Source organism: Pezoporus wallicus, unplaced genomic scaffold (assembly GCF_028554395.1).
Source record: "Pezoporus wallicus isolate ANWC-B61680 ecotype Strahan unplaced genomic scaffold, APGP_CSIRO_Pwel_v1 contig_13381, whole genome shotgun sequence".
NCBI classification, from domain to species: Eukaryota; Metazoa; Chordata; class Aves; order Psittaciformes; family Psittacidae; genus Pezoporus; species Pezoporus wallicus.
In genome coordinates this window covers 193,002-210,978 of record NW_026637893.1, presented here as the reverse complement: position 1 = coordinate 210,978, position 17,977 = coordinate 193,002, and the positions used below count along the sequence as shown (strand labels likewise).

General features: G+C 57.4%; 1 protein-coding gene across 1 annotated transcript; it reads left to right on the top strand.

Annotated features, from left to right (window-relative positions):
• The first annotated feature begins 4,890 nt into the window (after positions 1–4,890).
• NBL1 (NBL1, DAN family BMP antagonist) lies at positions 4,891–16,642 on the top strand. The gene is made up of 4 exons (XM_057408103.1): positions 4,891–5,042; positions 14,397–14,591; positions 14,775–14,886; positions 16,334–16,642. The coding sequence occupies exons 2-4, from the start codon at positions 14,422–14,424 to the stop codon at positions 16,589–16,591; spliced, it is 540 nt and encodes a 179-aa protein (XP_057264086.1). The 5' UTR covers positions 4,891–5,042; positions 14,397–14,421; the 3' UTR covers positions 16,592–16,642.
• The last annotated feature ends 1,335 nt before the right edge of the window (positions 16,643–17,977 follow it).

Below are 17,977 nucleotides of genomic sequence, written 5' to 3'. Positions count from 1 at the left end.
GAGTCACCCCGGCTCAGGCGGTGCTGGTTTCCTTTTGGTAATGTGCAAAATGTTCCCTGCACACATGTGTGTGTTCTGTGTTTGTTCTGCTGCTTGACAGTTTGTCGGTGCTTTGGTGCCAGAACTGTCTCTAAACACATACAAACACCTATTGTGACGAGGCCCTGAGCTTGCCTGGGCCCTTCAGGCAGTGCTGCAAGAGAAAGAATTGCTATAAGCAGAGGTTCTGAGCTATTGCAGCAGGGGGAAGTTGTGCAGCAGCAAAGAAGATGGTTATCAGAGGGGATTTATCCCTTTGGAATGGAATTGGAGGAAACTGGTGTTTTGGAAGTAGAAAGAGAGAAGCTGTTTGAACTCGTAGGGAAAAGGGCACCTGCAAAGGAAGCCCAACAGCTTCTTCCCAGCCCTCCCTGTTAGGAACTGCCCCTGCAGCCATGAGCTGAATAGGGGAAGGATTTTGCATGACCTGAGTTGCTGGGGAAGGGAGGGACGGAGGGGCCTAGCATGCCTGGGAGCAGGGAATGATTGGGCAAGGTGGAAAATAGAGCGATTAAACACACTTGGACTTGCTCAGCGATGGGAGGGGTACATGTTTTTACTGCTGCCCCAGGGCCCCAAAATGCACTGGCACAGCACTAGAGAGAAACCACTAATCCCAGTCACCGAGGGGAGGGAAGGGGACGTTCTCCTCCTCTCCTGCCCTCGGAGCGTTCGGACCCCTGTGGAAGGGAAGGCTGATGGGATTAGAGGAAACAGCTGGCTGGAGTCTTACCCTGCAGGAGCTCGCATTCCCCGCACTCGGAAGAGAGGAGCGCCCCGCTGCCGAGTCGCATTCCAGGTCATTTGCTGAGCCCAGATGTTTTCTAATGAGCTCTATGAGAAATCCTTTTCCTTCCCTACCAAGCACGGCCCCTGCCAGCCAGGTCCATCCATAGGTCTCTCCTGCACACGGCCAGGCAAGTGGAGCTTGGCCAAGTTACCCCTAGGACTCGTGCCTTTCTGCTTTGCTTATGCAAAGGGATTCAGCACAGAGCTCAAATCTGTTACCCTAAAGGATGGAGGTGGCTGGTTGAAATTCCTCCTGTGGCTGAACCCTCCCCTCCAGCCTCTCCTTACCTCTGTGTATTATTAAAGCAGATGCTCAGGTGGATTGACCTGACGAGCATGTTGTTAGCCACGTGCTCCTCACATCCTACTTGCCACCATTGTCCCTTCCCTCCATCTACCCAAGATGGTGATGGGAAATGACCCCCCAGCTTTTTAAGTAGCAAAACCTTTGCTTCCATCTCATGGCATGAGTGCTGCTTCCTTCACCTCAGGCATGTGTATACCCTTAGACACAGCAGTCTGAAGTGCTTGGAGGTGTCTTAGAAGCCAGGAAGTAGGAGTTCAACTTAAGCAGGTGATGTTCCAGTGAAGGAAGGGAGCTGGTGAAGAGCCGTCTTTATTCTGAGGAGCTGCAATGCAATTTTGTACCCTTTTTACAAGGGTATGAAGAGATAGGACAAGGGGGAATGTCTTTAAGATGAAAGAGGGTAGGTTCAGATGAGGTATAAGGCAGAAGCTCTTCCCTGTGAGGGTGCTGAGGTGCTGGCACAGGGTGCCCAGAGAAGCTGTGGCTGCCCCATCCCTGGCAGTGTTCAAGGCCAGGTTGGACACAGGGGCTTGGAGCAAGCTGCGCTAGTGGAAGGGGTCCCTGCCCATGGCAGGGGTTGGAGCTGGGTGAGCTTTAAGGTCCCTTCCAACCCAAAACACTCCATGGTTCTGATTCAGGTTGAGAGCCCTTCTTTGGTCCCTGCATGGTGTGTCTTGGGGATAGCAAACAAAACACACGTCACTGGGGGAGACCCGAAGCACGGGCCCAGCGGTGGGTATATGGCTGCTCCCTGCAGCCATCACACACACACATACGCTCTCACTTCACCCCCTCTTCTCCCAGCTCCCTCTCCCCCCATGTTTTCCAGCAGGCAGCTGTGGGCAGGGAGCCTTGGAAGCTCCGCGAAGGCACCAATAAAAGGGATGGGGTTATTTTTAACTTTCAAATACACCCTTTTAATTCTCACGCCCACAGCTCCTCGTCCTGTCCTGACAAGCGGGGAGCCCCTGGCACTGTGGGTGTTTGTCAGCAGGCCCGAAACAGCAGCAGCGGGCGAGGGAGGAGGGAAGGAAGCTCCCGGGGACTGGAGAGCAGGTTTCTGCTGCACAAAAGCCTTGGTGATCCCGCAGCAGGGAAAAGGGGAAGGCACAGGTGGGGGTGTGGAGCTTTCGGGCAAGGCTCTGTTTCCACGTGGTGTCTGTCTGCAGTGGAGAACAGGCTGAAGAAATGGGCTCTTGTTGGGGGGTGAAGGAGGAGAGGTGTGTTGTGTCGCACCTCTCAGGATGAAAAGTCCAGAGGAGGCCACGAGGATGCTCAGGGGCTGCAGCACCTCCTGTATGGAGACAGGCTGAGAACATTGGGGCTGTTCAGCCTGGAGAAGAGAAGCTGCATGGAGACCTCAGAGCAGCTTCCAGTGTCTGAAGGGGGCTGCAAGGATGCTGCAGAGGGACTCTTCATCAGGGACTGTAGCGACAGGACAAGGGGTAACGGGTTCAAACAAACAGGGGAAGTTTAGATTGGATACAGCGAAGAAGTTCTTCAGTGTAAGGGTGGTGAGGCACTGGAATGGGTTGCCCAGGGAAGCTGTGAATGCTCCATCCATGGCAGTGTTCAAGGCCAGGTTGGACAGAGCCTTGGGTGACCTCGTTTAGTGTGAGGTGTCCCTGCCCATGGCAGGGGGGTTGGAACTGGATGATCTTAAGGTCCTTTCCAACCCTAACTATTCTATGATTCTATGCAAACAGCACTGTGGTTTGACACAAATGAGTTAGGGGCCAGCAGTGATCTCCCCAGAGCTGCATGGAGCTGGTGACTTAGGGCTGGATGTGGAGCAAGAGTCTGAAGGTGCAGCTGAAGATGAAGGGGAATCGCGTTAGCCCACGCTGTGCTAGCAGCAGGTTGTCTTCTCCTCCACCCAGCCTGCTCTCACACAGCACCTTTGCCTGCTGCTTCTGGCACCAGAAAACCTCAGCTCTCCCACCCCAGATACACCGATTGCTATGTTCCCCTTGGCTGCTGCTTGCAGAACTGGAACACGAAGGAACAGTGGGCAGCAGTGAATGAGCTGCACGCTGGCTTACAGCTCTTCATGCGGCCTGGTGCTCCTCTAACACTCATCACACCCCAGCGCTGAGGATCCCACAGAACCCATCCAAATACTGAACCACAGACCAGATACACTGGGGTGAATTTCACTTTAATGCCCGTGGTCTGTTGCTTTGTAGCTGGTTGTATCTATGTTTTATTTACCCTCATTTATCCACAGCCATGAGAACTTGATTCCAAGCCTCAGATGTCTCCTCTTTCACTCCTTATATTATTCATAGAATTATAGAATCCCAGCCTGGTTTGGGTTGAAGGGACCTTAAAGCTCCTCCAGCTCCAACCCCTGCCACGGGCAGGGACCCCTTCCACTAGAGCAGCTTGCTCCAAGCCCCTGCATCCAACCTGGCCTTGAACACTGCCAGGGATGGGGCATTTGGAATAAAGTGGTCTCCCAGGCAGGAGCTCACTGCTGGTCGTGCTGGCCATGAGGAGCAGGGCGAGAGCAGCCAAAAGCCCAGGTTCAGCAGTGGGTGACCACACTGGGAGATGAGAGGTCAGGCTCCTGATGGTGAAAGGCTTCTCCTCTGCCTCTTGTTGATACTTGTGGAGCTGAGCACAGTTTGGGCCTGGGGAGTTTGTATCTAACAGGGTGAGAAAGGGATGCTGGCAGCAGGGTTTTGCACCCCTATTTACAGATTCCTGTTGTCCTGGAGCTGAAGGGAATGGAGCAGCAGAAAACTGTTCCATTGCTGGCAGGCTCCAGGCTCCTTGAGCTAACCCCCAGCCCCAAAGCTGAGCCAGCTCTCCTCTCAGCACAGCTGCTGCCTTCTTACCACCTCCTCTTCCTCCTTCTCTGATCTCTATGCAAATCTCCACACAAACAGGAGCCAGCAAAGCCCATCCAAGCCTTGCAGGTATCTGTTGCTTTGGGTAGTGCCGTGCCAGTGTTTAATGTGGAGGCCTCCATTAGATTAATTGCACCGTTACAGAAACAGAGTCTCTTCCGCTCTCTAGCAATTACTGCAGCTGAAAGACAGCAATGGATGGGCTTCACTGGGACTGGGGCTGGCTGGTAGTTCTTTAATGGAAAGAGGGAGAGGAAAAGGGAAGGGAAGGAGAGGAGAAGGGAAAGAACAAAGAGGGAAGGAGAAAGGAATGGAAAGGAGAAGGGAAAGGGAAGGAGGAGGAAAAAGGGAAGAGAAGGAGGAGGGAATGGAAAGGAGAAGGAGAAAGGGAAGAGGAGGGGGGAATGGAAAGGAGAAGGAGAAAGGGAAGGGAAGGAGGAGAAGGAAAAGCAAAAGAGAAGGGAAAGGAAGGATGCGAAAGAGGAAGGGAAGGAAAAAGAAAAGAGAAACCCGTCCTCCCTCGTGTTGCAGAACTTTCCCAAAGCCTGTGCCGCCGCCAGGACTCTACCCCAGGCACTCTCTATCGAGCATCAGGTTTAAACGGGAGCCGTTCGCGTTCAGTGAGCCCTACCCACACTCTGTTTCTGCCGCTGCCGGAGCAAGCGCCGGGCTCCAGCCGCCGCACCCGGCTCTCCTGCTCGGGACACGCCGGCCGCGGCCACCCCCCCCGCTCCGTGCCTCCAGCGCCCAGCCCGAGCTGCGAGCGGGGCTCCCCGCGCCGCGCCGGGGCCGCTCCCTCGCTCCGTCCCTCCTCTCCCCTCCTCTCGCTTCCCGCCCCGATTGTGCAATCGCGAGCGGCGGGGCCGGCGGCACCGCCCGGAGCCCGGCACCGGGGGGAGGGAAAGAGGGAAGCGGGAGGGAGGCGGCCGGTCCCGCCCGCCCCGCGCCTCCCTGGGCCGAGGCGCCGGGGATGCGGCAGCCGCCGGGCACCGCGGGGCTGTAGCCGCCCGCCGCGGCCCCGGAGCCCATGGGCTGTGCCCAACGACGCCTGGGTGGTGAGTACCGCGGCTCCGCGCCGCACCCGCCGCCTTCCCTCCGCCGCTGCTTTTCCGCCTCTTTTCCCTTCTGCTCCCTCCCCCGGTGATCGGTGTGGCCATGGCCAGAAATGAGTTGCAGATGAGGCGGAGGTCGGGGGAGCCGCTGGGCGAGCGTTAAAAACGATTCCCACCGCCGCTTTAGCGCAAATAAAGTAGAAGCCGAGGGGCTGGGAGCCGCGCCGCGCTGCGCTGCGCTGGTCCCCGGCTGCGGTGCCGAGTCCTGCCCGGCGCCTTCGGGTTTCCAACAAAAGTGCGGAGGGAAGAACGGGAGCGTTCCGACTATCCATTAACCGCAACGGCAGAGGACGGGGAGTGCTTCGGGCAGTGTAAAGGAAGGGGATTTTCTGGATGGCAAAGCAGTGAACTTTTGTTACTTGAAAAAGGGGATGAATTTACATCCTTGTAGCCTACAAATAGGTTTCGTGCTTGCTGGTGTATTACAAAGGCTTAGATCCTATAGCTCTCTACCTGTTTCTTGAATTGTGAGGAAGTGTTTCAGTTTGCCTCGGTATTTGTGGCAATTTTCACTTGTTATATACAAGAATCTTGTTGCCCACTAACATTTCTCTTACGAGGGCACTTGTATGAGAATCTTACACTCTGCTCCACAATCTACTTTTTCTATATAGGATTTATATACAGGATTAACCCCATCGACTTCAGAATTCAGCCTGTGTGGAGTGGTTGTGCATTTGGGGCACTGTAGCTTTGTCCTGTAGGTTTTCTTTGGAGAAGAGTCTGAAACGAGTGGGAAAGATACGGCGAGGGCCGGATTTTCCCTTGTATTTTTAGCCTAAGAACTGCATGTCCTCTTTGCAATATCCAACCAGCCAAAACTCGGCCGTGTACAATGGGCACTTTTGCTTTTGGGAGGCAGTCTCCCATCTCCTAAAAGGCAGCTTTGCCTCCCATTTGCAAACCGCAGGATGGGAAATGGAATTTGCCTTTGGTCTGAAAATCCCAAGTGTTTGCAAACAGCCCTGAGAAGAATCCGGGCTCTTGGCTTGACCGCCCCGTGCTGGATTCCAGCTTGGGGAGTTTGTGGTCTTGCAAAAAAGGGTGAATGAGCAAAGTCTTCCCGAGTGCCCGGTCGGTCGCCTTTCCAGAGCGAGGGAAAGCTGGAGGGAATTTTTGGGTGCCCAGGAAGTGCAGGATTGAGCCAAAATGCTTTTAAAGTAGCCTTGAAGACCTGCCCGTGTTGGAGTAACTTTGGGTGTTGGCATCGCTGAGGTCGTGTTAAGCTGGTACAGTGGGAAACCTGCCCGAGCAGCAGAGTGAGCTCCTGGGCAGTTATTCCTCCCCAGGCTCCACGCTGTATCCATTAACGTGGTCGCAGTCTCTCCACCAGCCCCTGTATCCCTGTGGAGCAGGCAGAGCCGGGGACTTGCTCCGGCTCCTCGTTGTTTGAAGTCTGCTGGAAAAACCCCTCCTCTGGTTGCTCAGCTCAGAGATCCTCTGGGATAAAGCAAGGACCAGAGTGCTGGGGGGCTCCAGCACGGCGGAGGGCAAAGGAGCCTCATGGAGGAGAGTCTGAAAACCCTGCCTGGTTGATAACATCGTGCTTTTGGGGCGGGCTGAGGGGTGCTCTGTCCCCTGTTAGCACTCCTGCTTCCGCAGACCTTTGTTCTTCACACAGCGCCGTTCGGGGGGGGGGAGCAACACGGGGTGGAGGGGACCAGGGTGTAAATGAGCACCGATGGTGGGAGCGGAGCAACCCAAGGCTCAGTTGTGGAGCTGTGCTGGCTGCTCCCCCCATTCCAGCCAAAACTGCAGTACTTTGGAGCTGAGCTTTGGAAATGGCGTCAGGATCGGGCCCTCGCGTTGGTCGCTCTCGATGATGTGGCTTAAACCTCCTCCTCTGATATACAGCTCAGGCGACCTGTCCAGAGAGGGGAAAGGGCCAGCATTGGGTTCCCAGTTTGATTTCAGTGTGGTTATGGGGCCAAATCCTGCACTTTGAGGGGAGACAGTGTCTAAACATCAAGTGTGAGCTCAGCCCGCGGTGTCTGGTAGCAGTTGCACATCCCAAGTGGGCTGTGAGATGTTGTGATACCCCCAAAAGCCTCTGGCCCTGCACTGCTTCAGAAATCAGAGCTACTGCGGTCAATGCCATGGGTAGGGAACGCAGACGCTGGGTTTAAAACTGAGGAGGCCGGTGCAGCGTAAAGCAGAGATTAAAAGAGGGAAAAACAGGGCTCCAGCCGACTGGATTTCTGCTGTTGTGACCAGGATATGGCCTAAAAGGGCATAAAGGGAGAGGGACACGGCAGGAAGGATCCTGAACCATTGCTGAAAGATCCACAGCTTCAGCTGCAAACCCTCCTGCTTCCCTCTTGCTCCAGCAGCCGGGAACCTGATCCCAGAGGCACAACCCCGCTGGGTAGGACAGGGCTCCATGTTTCTATGCCAGTTGGGTCCTGACTGACCGAGGGAGGTGAACAGCAGCGCGGTGGCACCCGAGCCACCTCCCGTCCCTGCCTGCTCCATCGCGTGCTCCCTGGGGAACCACGGTCCCGGTGGCCACTATGAGCTGGTTGTGTCTGGTTCCAGTTGTGCTCGTTGTGAGCAAGCCGAGCGGTGCCAGATTCTGATCTCATTTGCACCACTGGAGTCATTCGGAGGAGCCGGTCCCACTTTACCTCACTCCTAAGTGAAAGCAGAACTGGGCCTGCTGGGAGCCGCGCTCCCTGGGGAGCTGGTGCCTGCCTGCAAAGCAAACCCGGGGTGATGTGAGCGGCTCTTGGGACCGTTCCCAGGAGCCCCCCCCTTATCACCAGCCCTGAGAGCTGCTTCAACCGAAAAAGGAGGGGAGAAGCTGTGGCTTCAGCAAGGGGAAGTGGTGACCGCGCTCAGGTGCCTGTCCCCGACTGACAGCGGTCAGGCTCTGGGTTAGTGATGCTGCGGTGGGCGAAAAGGCAGCCCCTTGCCGCACTGGGTGGGAAGAGGCTGCTCGCAGGGGGCTGGGGCAGCTTTAGGGATCATAGCCCGGTTCAGGGGCAGCAGTCACTGCTGGGACTGGGGTTTTCCATGGGGTTTGGATCCATAGTTCCCATTTGGACACCTCTCGTCCTCCCGCAGCCGGTACCCTCAGCCGCAGGCAGCAGCAGTGCTGCTCCAGAGGGATGTGTGGGATGGCTGTGTGGGAATCACCAGCTCCAGGGGAAATGCAGGAGGGACTCGAGCCTCCTTCAGGTCCAGACATGCGAGCGAGGCCTCTGGCTCGAGTGCTGCTGCCAGCTGTGTTTGTAAGTGCCTGTTGCTCATATGAGCTGCAGCGTGGGGACTGCTTCAGCCAAAGCATGTGGCAGGCTCATCCTTCCTTGCACGGGCTCTCACATGGAGCCTGGGCGCTCTGCATTCCCCCAGGCCTCCGAGCACCCCAGCCCTGCTGCTCCCCAGAGCTGGTTCCAGGCTTGTTTCCCAGGTCCCACACAGCAGAGCCCCACATTTCGAGCAGGTGCTTGAAGAAGAGGGGGGCTGGAGGGTGATGTGGGGCTGGGACATATTCCTGTGCTTTCGGTTGATGCTTTTTCCTGTCCATGATTGTTCTTCATGTAGAAATTGAGCAATTGAAATAAACCACCAGGAACAGTTTGGATTACTCTTGCCTCCTCCCCAGGCCATTTGTGTGTCCCTTTTCCTCCTTCAGGACCCCATTCTAAGCCTAGATGAGTCCATAGGTAACTTTCCAATGGCTTTTGTGGGTAAAGGAGCTGGGATTTCTTTTCCAGCTGCAGAAGACCTGAATTTCTGAGTGCTCAGAGTGTGGTCGAGAGGCCAGGTTTAAACTCCCAGCGTACCAAAGGCTTTAGAACTGGGGAGGGGAGAGGGCTTCGAAGTGCTGCAGTGCTTTGCTCTGCTTCTGCTTTCTTGCTGTGAATCACGCAGCCATGCGTGAGTGGAAAGGAATATGTTACAGAACGGGGAGCTCTGACATCTCCTGCTGTGGAAAGGGGCAGAGGCAGCAGGAGCCACTCATGGCACAGCTCTTGCTCCGTTATCAGAGTGGGTTTGGGACCGATTCTTGTGCGTGTTAAATATCGAACGCCCTCCTGTAGTAATCCCCTGTTTGTGTGTTACTCTTTCTTCCCGGCTTTTGCAGCTCAAAGCAAGCCTGAAGCTCTCAGCAGAGGCTGTGTGCTCAGTGGAGCCTTGCTGGCCTCAAGAATCACCTCTACCCATTTTCAGTGCGTCCTTCTCTTCCCTCTCCCCTATCATGGCATCGATGGGATGGATTTGGGCTGTTACAGACAACAGCAGAGTCCCCAGAGGATGTTGTACTATGTTTTTGACAGATGTAGTTTCACCTCAACTCAGATTGCGAAAGGGGGCAAGTGTTAAGGGCAAGCACTGACTGAAGCCATTGGTTTGATAGGTTTTATTGACTTTCCAACTTTTCACAGGTTAGACTGAAACTTTCCCTGCTAATAAAGCTGTCTCGATAGAACTTTTCTTCCATGTGAGCACATAGTTGAAGGATTGCCTTTTAGTATTCCGAAGTTCCTGTAGAGACAAAATCCTGTGTCTGAGGAGAGCTGTGCTCTTTGTGGGCCACATCCGTGTTTCCTCCCAGCTGCCACCAAATCCCTTCCTGGGGCTCTGCTTCCTCTTAGGTGCCTAAGTAATCTCTTACCGTCCAGCACGCACAGCTTCCTGCAGAGAGATCATTCCACACAACAGGAGAGATCCCACTGGAGTCCTTGGCTTTCCATTCTCCTTACCCTGCAGCACCGTGTCCCCACTGGCATTGTGTGGGGCAAGAGCTGTTGGCAGCCTCCCTCCCTTCCTGCCCCTGCAGCCTCTTCCCTGCAGCCTTCCAAAGCCCTCCCTGTGCATTCCCACTCTCTGCACCCATCAGCTCACCCAGCATATGGTGTTCTCCTGTCTCTGCTCTCCCATTAGGGAAGCTGAGGCAGGAGCAGTGCATTCAGCAGCGCATCCTTGGTGCCTCCTCTTCTCCCTGCAGTGCTGTGTGGCAGCTCCATGCAGCAGAATGGCACAGACGATGAGTTGAACACGAAGGCAGGACCCCATAGTGCTGTGGTTCATATCCAGCACCAACTTGGGGCTGCCCTGGGTGCTTGGCGTGAGAGCCGTGCTGGGTGGGAGGCTGGCTCCTTCAGGACACCCCTGTGTCCAGGGAGGCAGGGGAGGAAGGTGGAGAGCCCAGTTCTGATCCACACCAGGAGTTGAAACCTGCATCGTGTCCACGCTGAGACCTCCTGCATCTCACACAAGGATTGGGATCTGAGTTAGGCCTTGAGGTAGGGCAAATTTCCCAGCTTGGAACCTCATTTTCCTTGGCTGCAGCATGGAGCGGACACTGTTTCTGTGCTGTACCCACAGGCTTTGAGCCTTGGCTAAGCAATGTGTGTAAAGCTTAGGGGCTTGTTGTCTCTCAGAACCTGGGATGTGGCTGTGAGCACAACCTGCCTGTGTCTGCAGTTTACTGTGTTAGGCAAAACTGCAAGATCCTGGATAAGAGCAGTATCTACAACTCTATTAACCTACTGATAGAATACTCCCCATGTCCACCTGCAGGCTGCTCTCCTGTGATGGTGTAAGCTTCCCACTGGAAAAAAGAGGGTAAAACTGATCAGATGCTTTGTATTTTCCTGCAGCCGTGTTTGGTTTCCAAGTGGCCGGGAACAGCTGTGGGCTGGATGTGGGAATGCGGCCTCCGAGGTAATTCCCCTCGTTGTAACCATGTAGATTTTCCCAGCTGCTTCCAGGCGTTGGCGGGGTCTGTCCTGAGAACCCCCCGGGATGGGAGGAAGGAGCTCTTCGAGGTGACACGGGACAGCTGAGCCTGCTAACACCAGGTCTCAAAGGGCTCACAAGGTATCACAGGGATGCTGAGGTGGTGCCTCGGGACCCGTCAGCGCTGGGTCATGCTGCCCCTCAGCTCCAGGGACATGGGGACAGGCTGGGAAAGGGCTCTGGAGCTGCTCACCACAAGGCTGCAGCTGTGCCTGCGCTGAGGAGTTGTTTGTCTCCGGAGCCTGGGATGTGCCAGGCTCAAGGGCTGAGTCATTTGATGGCTCCAACGCGTGCAGGAGGGATGGAGGAGGAGGCTGCCGTGCGCAGGGAGCGGGCAGAGACCCCATGGGCTGCTGGCTCGGATGGAGCCGGGCTGAACTTTCTGCTTGAAAAGCTTTGACTCTCAGGAGAAGCCCCGTGTGCCCTGGTGTGGAAAGAGAAAGAAGCCCCTGAGAGGCAGGCCAGGGCCGGGGTCAGCACCGGGGAGCACACACTTGTTCCTGTAGGGGCTGCAACGTGTAATTTAGCTTGTCACAGAGGAATGTGCTCCGTGCCTTTATCTAATGGGGAGTCCGCAGACCTGCTCGGGTGCCTTGTCTTCCTTTTCGCCTTCCCTTCCCCAGCCCGGGGGAGAGGGAACCCGGTGCCTTTGTCTGCCCCCATGTGTCTGCTGTCCGATGAACGGCTTCAGCGGCAGCTCTGTTCGCATGACTGGGTTGAGCTGTGCCAGTGAGCACGCCGGGGTTGCAAGCAGGCTCTTTCCATCCCAAACTCCCTCCCAAACTCAGCTGCATCCGGTGTTTTCCTAAGCACTGGCATAAGCCTCGTTACTCACTAGAGCTGCGGCCGTGCAGGTTCCAGGGCATTCTTTGGGAGGACGAAGGCGCTGTGTGGATGTGGCTGGTTCAAGTCAGTGAGGGATGGAATGGGGCAGAGTTGTAGCTGCTCCAGCTGTAGAGAAGTTCCCCTGCTCACCTCTGCTAGGGTCCTGCTTGCTGAAACGACCCTGCTCAGGAAAGGAGAGGGTTTCAGCACGTGTTCAAGTGCTTTCCTGAATGCCGGCCAGGTGCTGTGCGTTAGCAGAGCACGACCTCGCTCATCTCCCTCTCGCTATCAAAGCGAGAGGAGCCCAGGTGTTCGGAGGTGACCCCTCACGCCTCCGGCAATGGGTCTAACACGCCTCTATTGAACACATCCCTCCGGGGCAAGGGGAGAGCTCCAGGGAAGCCGGTCTGCCTGCACAGACAGTGCACTGCCTGCACAGTGTTTGCCTCTCTGCTGGGGAGAGTCGCATAGAAACCTGGAAAAACCCCAGCCACCACCTTCCTTTGGGAAGGAGGAAGTTGCTCTGTAACGGGGCACGTGGAAGTGAACTTGTGTGCTGACTCCAGAGGAATTCCGGCTGTTCCCCGGGGGCTGGAGTTGCTGTTGGGGTCACATCCCTGCCCTGATCTCGGACTTGCCTTCGGGAGCGAGATTCTTCAGCACAGAGCTGCTGGTGTTTGAGGAATGAGGCTGGTGCTGAGCAAGCCGTGTGTGTGTGTGTGTGTGTGTGTGCAGCTCAGCTGCGTTCTTAGGAACTGCAGAACTCCCCCATTGACATGGAAATGAACCTTCAGGGAGCGCAAGAAAGCCCTAAGCGTTGTCTTCAGAGCAAATGCATTCAACAATGTATTTTGCAGGTTCAGGAGCTAAACCCCTCTGCTTATCTCCAAGCAGGAGCGGCAAACCCTGCTTTGTGCAGGTATTCTCACTGGGGACTGGGGCATTCACATGAGCAAGTGGTGGGAGGGTTAGCAAGCCAGGGCTGTAAAGGTGTTGCTGCATTATACCATTACTGGATGACCTTGAGGTCCTTTCCAATCTGAACCATCTGTGATTACAGTTCCTGTACCACCAGGAAATAGAGGTCAGCAGGGAGACCGCCTGATTCCTCCAGAGATCCCGGGACCAGGGAATGAGGACGCCCTCTTCTTGCTGCCTTGGGATGGAGGCTGGGCAGCATCTCTTGTCTCTCAATTCAGATCCAGGAGTTTGGGCTCAGTGAAGGGGTAACAGGACAAACCCCTTTGCCTCATAATGACCTTAATATACCTGAGCTGGAGCTGTGAGAGGTTCTTGTAGGGTGTCTCGGTCATGTATGAAGAGAAGCTGCATGGAGACCTCAGAGCAGCTCCCACTGTCTGAAGGGGGCTGCAAGGATGCTGCAGAGGGGCTCTTCATCAGGGACTGTAGCGATAGGACAAGGGGTGATGGGTTCAGACAAACAGGGGAAGTTCAGGTTGGAGATAAGGCAGAAGCTCTTCCCTGTGAGGGTGCTGAGGCGCTGGCACAGGGTGCCCAGAGAAGCTGTGGCTGCCCCATCCCTGGCAGTGCTCAAGGCCAGGTTGGACACAGGGGCTTGGAGCAAGCCGCTCTATGGAAGATGTCCCTGCCTGTGGCAGGGGTTGGAGCTGGAGGAGCTTTAAGATCCCTTCAACCCAACCCATTCCATGGTTCTATGCACGTAAATGTGGTGGTCCTGCAGCCGAGGAGGGGTTGGGGAGCACTGTGCAGAGACCAGGGGAACGCCCAGCACGGAGCTGTCTCCGGCACCAGTGTCTGATAAACAAGGCATTTTTCCTCTCCTTCCCCAGCAAGCATTAGAGGACTGAGCCCAGGAGCCCTGGGAATCATCAGGAGTCTTTCCAGTGTGGGCCTTGGATCTTTGTCTGGATAAATAAATAGGAGGAAATAACAAATAACACGGTTCTAACAAATAGCTTAGAAAAGCCTTTCACTGTGACTGCATCCAAACCCCACAGAGGAAAAAATTCCCCTATTCCTATGATGCTTTTCCATCTGCCTTTCCCCGGTCATCGGGAGCGTTAATGCCGGCACCTCGGCTCGGGAATACGCCTGGCCCCAGGGAAACCCTGCGTGGGCTTTCTCTGCCCGACTTCGTGAGCGAGCTTCGTGCTTGTTGCTGAAGGGACCCCCCTGTCCGCAGGCTCGGTTCCCATCCCTGCCGCTGGCTTTGAGCGGCTCTGTACAAGCCCGTTCCCGGCCCCTGGATGGAGGCTTCCCCACCTCTCCCTGCTCGCCGCTGCCTTGCAGCGACCCCTGCTGCGCGCTTCCCGGAGGAGAGAGGTTTTCCTGCCCCTCGTCCCTCCCAGCAGGGCCGGCCTGGGGCTTCCCAGGTGGGAGCAAAGGAAGCGGGAAGTGGGCTCCCCCCTCGCGTGAAACCAGCGCTGAGCTCTGCCTGCTCCGCCCGTGGAGGTGCTGCTTGTGTTCTGCAAACACCCGGCCCGGCTTGGGGTGGGAGATGATGGGAAGCTCCTGGCAGGAAGCTCGGGAGCAGCGGTGCAGGTACCTGCCTGCCTGGGGGCTTGCTCCGAAGAGGGAAGGGGCAGAGCAGGATGTGCTGCAGAGCCTGCTTGGCTTGCGGCCGATGTGAGCACCAACACCGCGGGCACGGCTGTGCTTGGTGCGGCCGGGAGCGGCTGCGGGGCTGCAGGAGCAGCGCTGCCTGCCTGCTGCCCGCCCTCCTAACGCTGTGCTCCCTGTGTGCAGTTGTAGGGTTCTGGCAGAGCTGGCCATGATGTTATGGTTCGTGGTGGGTGCCCTCCTCCCAGCGCTGCTCCTGGCTGCACCCCCCCCCATCAACAAGCTCGCCCTCTTCCCCGACAAGAGCGCTTGGTGCGAGGCCAAGAACATCACGCAGATCGTGGGGCACAGCGGCTGCGAGTCCAAGTCCATCCAGAACAGGTACGGATCCAGCGCGGAGCTGGGGGCAGCTCCTTCCATCTGCTACTGGCGCTGCGGTGGCTCTGGGGCTGCCACTTGCACAACGTCCTGCTCCTGCCTGGCTGCCTCCTGGCACCTCCTCCTGCCTCTGTTGGGAAGAGCAGCACCTCCGCTGAGGTTTCACCCCTCCTCTTGTCTCTGCAGGGCCTGCCTGGGGCAGTGTTTCAGCTACAGCGTCCCCAACACCTTCCCTCAGTCCACAGAGTCCCTGGTGCACTGTGACTCCTGCATGCCAGCGCAGTCCATGTGGGAAATCGTGAGTATCCCTCCCTGCCTGCTCCAGGGGTCCTGCCCCTGAGGGCGCTCGGCTCTGCTCTGCCACCACGTCAGGACAAGAGGTTCTCCTTCCCTGAGGTTCCCCAGTCGCAGTTCCGGGTGTCTCTCAGTGGCAGCACCTGTCTCGAGATGCCTGGTGAAGGGGCTGCTGCAGCAGCGGGACTGCAGTGATGGGCGATGCATGTATCGGTGTTTGCAGAAGCATCCCCATCAGGCCCTGCATTATTCATCCCTGTGCTCATCCCTCGTGCCCCTTCTCGCCACCACTCCTGTTGTCGCCTCCTCCCACTTGGGAGTTTTTGCCTTCTTTGATGTCCACAAGTGCTCCCCACAGCCCATCTCTCCAGTCCAGACAGCTCCATGCCCCATTGCTCCTGGCAGAGCCATAAACCCTGCCTCTGAGGCAAGCCAGGAAGCCGGGCTCAGCTCTGCTGTGCTTTCAGCTCATGCCTTCGGGCAGATGGGTCAGGCCAGACTCTCAGATGCTCAGCAGCAATCTTGGGGGGGCCTTTGAGATACTGCCGAGGTTTCTGTGCCAGCAGTGACTGGGAGCAGCATCCTGCTTGAGCCAGTGCTTAACACAGCCCATCAGTGAGCCCAGAGCCCCTCCATGTGCTGGGCTGCACCCCCAGAGCGTGAGCAGCAGCTCAGGGAGGGGATCCTGCCCCTCTGCTGTGCTCTGGGGAGACCCCCCCTGCAGCCCTGATCCAGCTCTGGGGCAGCAGCACAAGAGGGACGTGGAGCTGTTGGAGCGAGGCCAGAGGAGGCCATGGAGATGCTGCGAGGGCTGGAGCAGCTCTGCTCTGGAGCCAGGCTGAGAGAGCTGGGCTGGGGCAGCCTGGAGAAGACTCCTGAAGGGGAGACCTGAGAGCAGCTCCAGTGCCTGAAGGGGCTGCAGGAAAGCTGGAGAGGGGCTTGGGACAAGGGATGTAGGGACAGGCCAAGGGGAATGGCTTTAACCTGCCCGAGGGGAGACTGAGATGAGCTCTTAGGCAGAAGCTCTTCCCTGTGAGGGTGCTGAGGCGCTGGCACAGGGTGCCCAGAGAAGCTGTGGCTGCCCCATCCCTGGCAGTGTTCAAGGCCAGGTTGGACACAGGGACTTGGAGCAAGCTGCTCCAGTGGAAGGGGTCCCTGCCTGTGGCAGGGGTTGGAGCTGGGTGAGCTTTAAGGTCCCTTCCAACCCAACCCATTCTATGGTTCTATGATGAACCTATGACTTTCCCTGCACCTTGTCCCCTTGACACCCCTAGTGAGCTCTTGCCTTGCAGACTGGCAGTCGAGGTTTCTTTACATGGATAATGAACCACCGCTCCTGGGTTATGCTACACCAAGTGTGCAGGGCACAGGGCAGGTCAGACCCACAGCCCCGTGTCCATCGGGTGACTGAGCCTGCACACTCATCCCCGCGTCCTCCTCCCTCTGCCCAGGTGACCCTGGACTGCCCAGGCAACGACGAGATCCCCAGGGTGGACAAGCTGGTGGAGAAGATCCTTCACTGCAGCTGCCAGGCGTGCGGGAAGGAGCCGAGCCACGAGGGAGCCCTGTTCAACGTCTACCTGAACGCGGAGGAGAACCTGCCCGCCGAGGGTCCCGCGCCCCATCACTACGCCCGCCACCAGCAGCAGGAGGTGGAGGAGCCTCCTGCCTCCAGCCACCACCACCACGAGGAGGAGGGCGACGAGTGAGCCGGCCCCTGTGGACTGTCCTTGTGGGCAGGGGCTGGGTGCGGGTGCGGGACAGGGGTTGGGGAGGGAGGGGGGGTTGCTGGAGTCTTTCCTGTCCTGTAGCTGCCCTCACGCTTTGCTCTCCACGGCCCCCCAGGGAAGGAGGAAGGCTCTGAGGCACAAGCAGGGCTGAGGGGCAGGAGCTGCAGGCTGAGAGGAGGGCTCGGTGGTGCCGGATGCAAACCTACTTGCACATAATAGTACTAATATATTGAGAGGAGCAGGGACGCGGATGAGGGGGGTTTGGCTGCGAGCAGGAGCTGAGCTGGGCTCCCCAGGGGCTGTCTGCAGGCTCCGGACCCGTGTGGAGCCCTTGCTGAGCCCTTCTGGGTTTTCCTCTTGTAAATGGCTCATCCCTGGGGTGCAGGAGGAAGGGACGCATCGCAGGCCCCCAGGAGACGCGCAGCTCTCCTGTGTGCGACCAGCAGCATCCCTTCTGCCTCCTTCCGTCCCTGCCTGCCTCAGGAGCTGAGCTGGATGCTCTGTTCCTCGCTGGATCTTCGCTCAGCCCCAGCCCTCTTGTGTCAGCAGCTCCTGGGGAGTGCTTTGCCCCAGGAAGAGCCGCTGGGGCTGTGGGAGGTTGTTGGGGGCCTTCACCCTCCTGGTCCCTGGGGCCACCACGAGGGAGCTGGATCGTGCCATGGGCACTGCTGTGGCTCACAGGGGAAGGCCAGGAGCAGGCGGGGAGGGGAGCGAGCCCCTCTGCCCCCACCCCCTGCTGCACTTTAAGGGTGGTGGAGGGAGAGGGGGACGAGTGCCAGGCTGCAGATGGAGCCTTGCAGGGGCTGCTCGTGCCGGGCTGGGGGCCCCTCCTGCTCCCCCTTTCTCTCTGTCGTATGGAGCTGATTCTTTGGCGCTGCCTTGACAAGAGCTTCCAGAGCTTGTGCTCGGTGCCTCCCCCTCCGTTTTACAAGGGTTTTGGTTGGGTTTGTGCTTCTGAAATAAATGGGGTCTGACTCCCACCCCTCAGCGCGCTGGTGCCTGTCTGGTTTGTGGCCGTAGGCTCGGTGCTGGTGGGGTGAAGCTGCTTACAGCAGGACAGCAGCGCAGGAGGGTACAGGGCACGGGAAGCAGTGGTTCCCCTTAGCTTGCTGCGTTCCATTCAGGAGGAAGAGCTCTTAAAGGGAAAACCCACCCCGAATTCCCGGCATCTGGGCTGCACGTGGGCACACCAGGCGCTGCTGCGCTCCAGGTTGCTGCAGCCGGGAGGTTTGAGGGCTGTCGGGTCCCGCTTGTGCGGGAAGTGCGTGGGGTCCCTGGGGGATCATGGAGCCTTTCCCAGCTCTGTTGCCACTAGGTGACACTCTTGATCCAGCGCCTTGCGTGGCATCCAGATGTTCCCTGGCC

Bases quoted from the DNA above. Each gene is read 5' to 3' on its own strand.
- NBL1 (XM_057408103.1), top strand. From the start codon at position 14,422: ATGATGTTATGGTTCGTGGTGGGTGCCCTCCTCCCAGCGCTGCTCCTG. The intron at 14,592-14,774 runs GTACGGATCCAG...TTGTCTCTGCAG, and splicing joins TCCAAGTCCATCCAGAACAG to GGCCTGCCTGGGGCAGTGTT. The intron at 14,887-16,333 runs GTGAGTATCCCT...CCCTCTGCCCAG, and splicing joins CGCAGTCCATGTGGGAAATC to GTGACCCTGGACTGCCCAGG.